Source organism: Populus nigra, chromosome 9 (genome assembly GCF_951802175.1).
Source record: "Populus nigra chromosome 9, ddPopNigr1.1, whole genome shotgun sequence".
Taxonomy (NCBI): domain Eukaryota; kingdom Viridiplantae; phylum Streptophyta; class Magnoliopsida; order Malpighiales; family Salicaceae; genus Populus; species Populus nigra.
Window position 1 is genome coordinate 11,590,206 of NC_084860.1, and position 4,924 is coordinate 11,595,129.

Sequence of the window (4,924 nt, forward strand, 5' to 3'; positions counted from 1 at the left end):
ACTTAATGAAAAATTAAAAATAATATATATACACTTGAAGTATGTATAGATATATTAAATAATTATAATATAAATGTTATACATATTCCTTTTCATTTTTTTAAAAAATGACTAATTCAATTTGATTTAATATTTATTAAAATTAGATTAAACTAGTTATTTGACCTATTTTTTATTGTGGGTTAGATAATTTTTTCAAAACATTGAGAATTATTTATACCCATAAATAAAAAAACAAAAACAAAGTATTAATATGTCTAATCAATTGCACTCCAAGTCAATAATTTTTTTTCTAATGTAGAATAATTAATGTGTATGTGTTTCTAAGTGTTTTCTAATATTAAATAAAAAACTGTAAATAAAAAATTTTATATTTATATATAATAAAATATAGTAAAGATTATATGAAAAAATAAAAATATATAAAATCTCAAGTTAATTTTTAATGTAATTGAAGAATGAAACAATGTTATAATTACTATAATAAAATCCTTTTTTCTTAGTACTTATTTAATAATTTTTAAAAAAATAGATATAAATAGATTAGGAGTAGAATAATAAATATTAAAAGTGTAAAAGTAAAAAAAAATGTAAAGAAAAAGAAATGAAAACACCTTCTTGACTGCCCCGGCCATAGAATTCTTGTGGTGCTGCAATTATAATAATAATTATGGCCCACCAAACAAGTCATATTCTTGACAGTGCGGCCTTATCGTATCTTGTTCATCGTACTTTTGATGGCCCTTTCCACACTCGAAAGTCGGAACTACTCTTTAGTTCACTTCCACTTTTGATGGTCCAATTTTCATATTTGCTGTTAAAATTCTCATCTTATTACTATATATTTCCTTCTCCTTGTTCACTGCCAAACTAGCTTAACCCTTGGCCTTTATCACTGCCTAAAAGCTCCCAGTAATACCACTCAAAACCTTCAGCTATTGTTCTCAATGGGTTTTTTAGTGCCTTCTCCAGTCTTCTGCCCCCATGCCTTTGTTCTTCTCCTCTTGTGTTTCACGTCCTCTGCCTTGTTAATCGGCAGGAATGAGACCGACCGACTAGCCTTGCTGGATTTCAAGTCCAAAATAACCCATGATCCTCTTGGAATCATGCGCTTGTGGAATTGCAGCATCCACTTCTGCCAGTGGTTCGGTGTCACATGCAGTCAGAAGCACCAAAGGGTGGCGGTGCTGGATCTGCAGTCCCTTAAACTGTCAGGTTCCGTATCACCATATATTGGCAATCTGAGCTTTTTAAGAAACCTATACCTTCAACACAACAACTTCAGTCATGAAATCCCAGCACAAATTGGCCACTTGCATAGATTGCAAATACTAGCACTACATAATAATTCCTTTACTGGTGAAATTCCTGCTAGTATGTCTAGTTGCTATAACCTCGTTTCACTCATATTAGATAACAACAAGCTGATAGGAGAAATTCCTAAGGAGTTTGGCTCCTTCTTGAAGCTCACAGACCTCTATATAGACGACAACAACCTTATAGGAACTATCCCTCCATCTTTAGGGAACATATCATCCCTCCAAGAACTATGGCTAGATGATAATAACTTGTTTGGGAATCTCCCTGCTACTTTAAGCAAATTGGTAAACCTCAGGGTTTTATCATTGTTTAATAATAGATTTTCAGGTACCATACCTCCCTCCATGCTCAATCTCTCTTCATTAAGGACTTTCCAAGTAGGGCTTAACCATTTCCAAGGCAATCTCCCCCCTGATCTGGGCATTTCCCTTCCAAATCTTGAATTCTTTTCCATCTATTCTAACCAATTCACTGGAAGTGTTCCTGTTTCAATATCCAATTTATCAAATCTTGAAATGCTACAGTTAAACCTAAACAAGCTTACAGGAAAAATGCCTTCACTGGAAAAGCTACAAAGGCTTCTTTCAATAACCATTGCCTCCAACAATCTGGGAAGTGGGGAAGCCAATGACTTGAGCTTTCTCTCCTCTTTGACCAATGCCACAAACCTACAGCACTTGATTATAACGCAAAATAACTTTCAAGGACAGCTGCCTCCACAAATCAGCAATTTGTCAACTACACTGGAAGTCATGGGCCTAGACAGCAATCTATTATTTGGGAGCATCCCTGATGGAATAGAGAATCTCATCAGCTTGAATGATTTTGAAGTACAAAACAACCACCTTTCAGGTATCATTCCTTCTACCATTGGGAAGCTTCAAAATCTAGAAATATTGGGTCTTGCATTGAATAATTTTTCAGGGCATATTCCATCTTCTCTAGGAAACCTGACAAAGTTAATTGGACTCTATTTAAATGACATCAATGTTCAAGGCAGCATCCCTTCAAGTCTAGCAAACTGCAACAAATTGTTAGAGTTGGATCTTTCTGGAAACTATATTACCGGTAGCATACCCCCTGGCATATTTGGACTATCCTCCCTGTCAATTAATCTTGATTTATCTCGAAACCATTTGTCTGGCTCCCTACCAAAGGAAGTAGGAAATTTGGAAAATCTAGAAATTTTTGCTATTTCTGGGAATATGATATCAGGTAAGATTCCTAGTAGTCTTGCACATTGTATAAGTCTGCAATTCTTGTACTTGGATGCCAACTTTTTTGAAGGTTCCGTCCCTTCCTCCTTGAGTACCCTGAGAGGCATTCAAGAATTCAATTTTTCTCATAACAATTTGTCAGGGAAAATTCCAGAATTTTTCCAAGATTTCAGGTCCTTGGAAATTTTGGACCTATCTTATAATAATTTTGAAGGGATGGTACCTTTTAGAGGAGTTTTCAAGAATGCAACAGCAACTTCAGTCATTGGGAATAGCAAGCTATGCGGTGGCACACCTGATTTTGAGCTTCCTCCATGCAATTTCAAACACCCGAAGAGGTTGAGCCTAAAAATGAAGATAACAATCTTTGTGATTTCCTTGCTTCTAGCGGTGGCAGTACTTATCACTTGTTTATTTCTTTTCTGGTCAAGAAAGAAAAGAAGAGAATTCACTCCAAGCTCTGATGGGAATGTGCTATTGAAGGTGTCTTATCAAAGTCTCCTAAAAGCTACAAATGGATTCTCCTCGATCAATTTAATTGGTACTGGCAGCTTTGGCTCTGTCTATAAAGGAATTCTTGATCATAATGGAACAACTGTTGCTGTCAAAGTGCTTAACCTAACGCGTCAAGGAGCTTCTAAGAGTTTCATGGCTGAATGTGAGGCTCTGCGAAACGTCAGACATCGAAATCTAGTTAAGGTAGTGACAGCATGTTCAGGTGTTGATTATCATGGGAATGATTTCAAGGCTTTGGTGTATGAATTCATGGTTAATGGGAGTTTGGAAACCTGGCTGCCTGCAACAGATGAGGTGCGGGGGATTCTAGATCTTTCGCAGAGACTAAACATTGCCATCGATGTTGCCCACGCACTCGACTATCTTCATCATCAATGTGAAAAACAAATAGTTCACTGTGACCTCAAACCAGGCAATGTTCTTCTCGATGACGAAATGGTTGGCCATTTAGGTGATTTTGGGTTAGCAAAATTCCTTCTCGAAGACACCCTTGACCATTCGACGAACCCATCAAGCTCCATTGGAATAAGAGGGACCATTGGTTATGCTCCCCCTGGTAAATGTTGTACATACAATTGTTCTGTTCATCGGATTCTTTTTCATTTTAATATCATATTTTCATGCCGCTGTTTCTTCAAATTTCTCTAAACACTTTAAATTTTTCATGCTACTGCTTGCTGTATTCCGTAGCAAACTTACTTCCCATCTTATGATTATGATTGTAGAGTATGGTGCGAGTAACGAAGTGTCAGCATATGGTGATGTATACAGCTTTGGCATACTCTTGCTGGAGATGTTTACAGGAAAGAGACCAACTGATGACCTGTTTAATGGTCTGAACCTTCATGGCTATGTCAAGACATTTTTGCCTGAGAAAGTGTTGCAGATTGCAGATCCTACTCTTCCTCAAATAAATTTTGAAGGGAATTCTATCGAGCAAAATAGAGTTCTTAAGTGCCTGGTCTCGGTATTTACAACTGGAATCTCCTGTTCTGTCGAGTCGCCACAGGAACGGATGGGCATTGCTGATGTTATAGCCCAACTATTTTCTGCCAGAAACGAACTTCTTGGAACCTGATATTACATTACCACGGAATGACGTGCCTAGTTCTGTGTATGCTTGATGATGATGTGCTCCACTCTTTTACTCAGTTCTTTCGATAGAATGTAGATCAACTATTTTCTTTTGTCAATAATCTTTTCTGCCCATTCTGCGCATATATATATTTATATATATATATATATACACGCGCACACATATTCCAATCAGTTTTCAATCCAAACTTTCAAACGATTGTCAATCCTATTTTTATTGGAACTATCAATAGACATGACTTAATACGTTATTTCTCCAAAACTCTAAGAGTAGTACTTCATGGCTATTTTATTTTATCCTTTCCACAAAAACTACAAATTTACCAAATTGGTTCGGCCAATGGTGGGAATACTTTGATTGCCTTGAAGACATTCTTCAACCTCATCCAATGGTTACATATTTTTCAAACAAAATTTCCAAGCCTCAAAAAATGATAAAAGATTTGTTCATGGTATTTTAACTACAACACTCAGCATGGATTTCTCATAATATTAGAAGATCCAAAATCAAATGATGGGATTCCTTTGCAGTAAAATTTAAAAGTTCCAAACTAGCAGTTTTATAACGTTTGAAACAAAATCAAAAGGCTAAGATTAAGGACCTAATCCCTGAATTCAAATTCTTAGCTCAAATATCTCATGTCTCCATACTCTGTAACGAAATCTAAAAAAGATGAAGCAGCTCCTACAAAGCAACAAAGACATTATTTCCACCCCATCTTCATCTTCATCTTCATCATGTTCCGTCATAGGTCCAGCAGATGACAATGAAGATA

General features: G+C 36.1%; 1 protein-coding gene across 1 annotated transcript; it reads left to right on the plus strand.

Moving 5' to 3' along the window:
* The first annotated feature begins 851 nt into the window (after positions 1–851).
* LOC133703119 (probable LRR receptor-like serine/threonine-protein kinase At3g47570) lies at positions 852–4,262 on the plus strand. Its single transcript, XM_062127548.1, has 2 exons — positions 852–3,609; positions 3,779–4,262. The coding sequence occupies exons 1-2, from the start codon at positions 948–950 to the stop codon at positions 4,129–4,131; spliced, it is 3,015 nt and encodes a 1,004-aa protein (XP_061983532.1). The 5' UTR covers positions 852–947; the 3' UTR covers positions 4,132–4,262.
* The last annotated feature ends 662 nt before the right edge of the window (positions 4,263–4,924 follow it).

Bases quoted from the DNA above. Each gene is read 5' to 3' on its own strand.
- LOC133703119 (XM_062127548.1), top strand. From the start codon at position 948: ATGGGTTTTTTAGTGCCTTCTCCAGTCTTCTGCCCCCATGCCTTTGTT. The intron at 3,610-3,778 runs GTAAATGTTGTA...TTATGATTGTAG, and splicing joins CATTGGTTATGCTCCCCCTG to AGTATGGTGCGAGTAACGAA.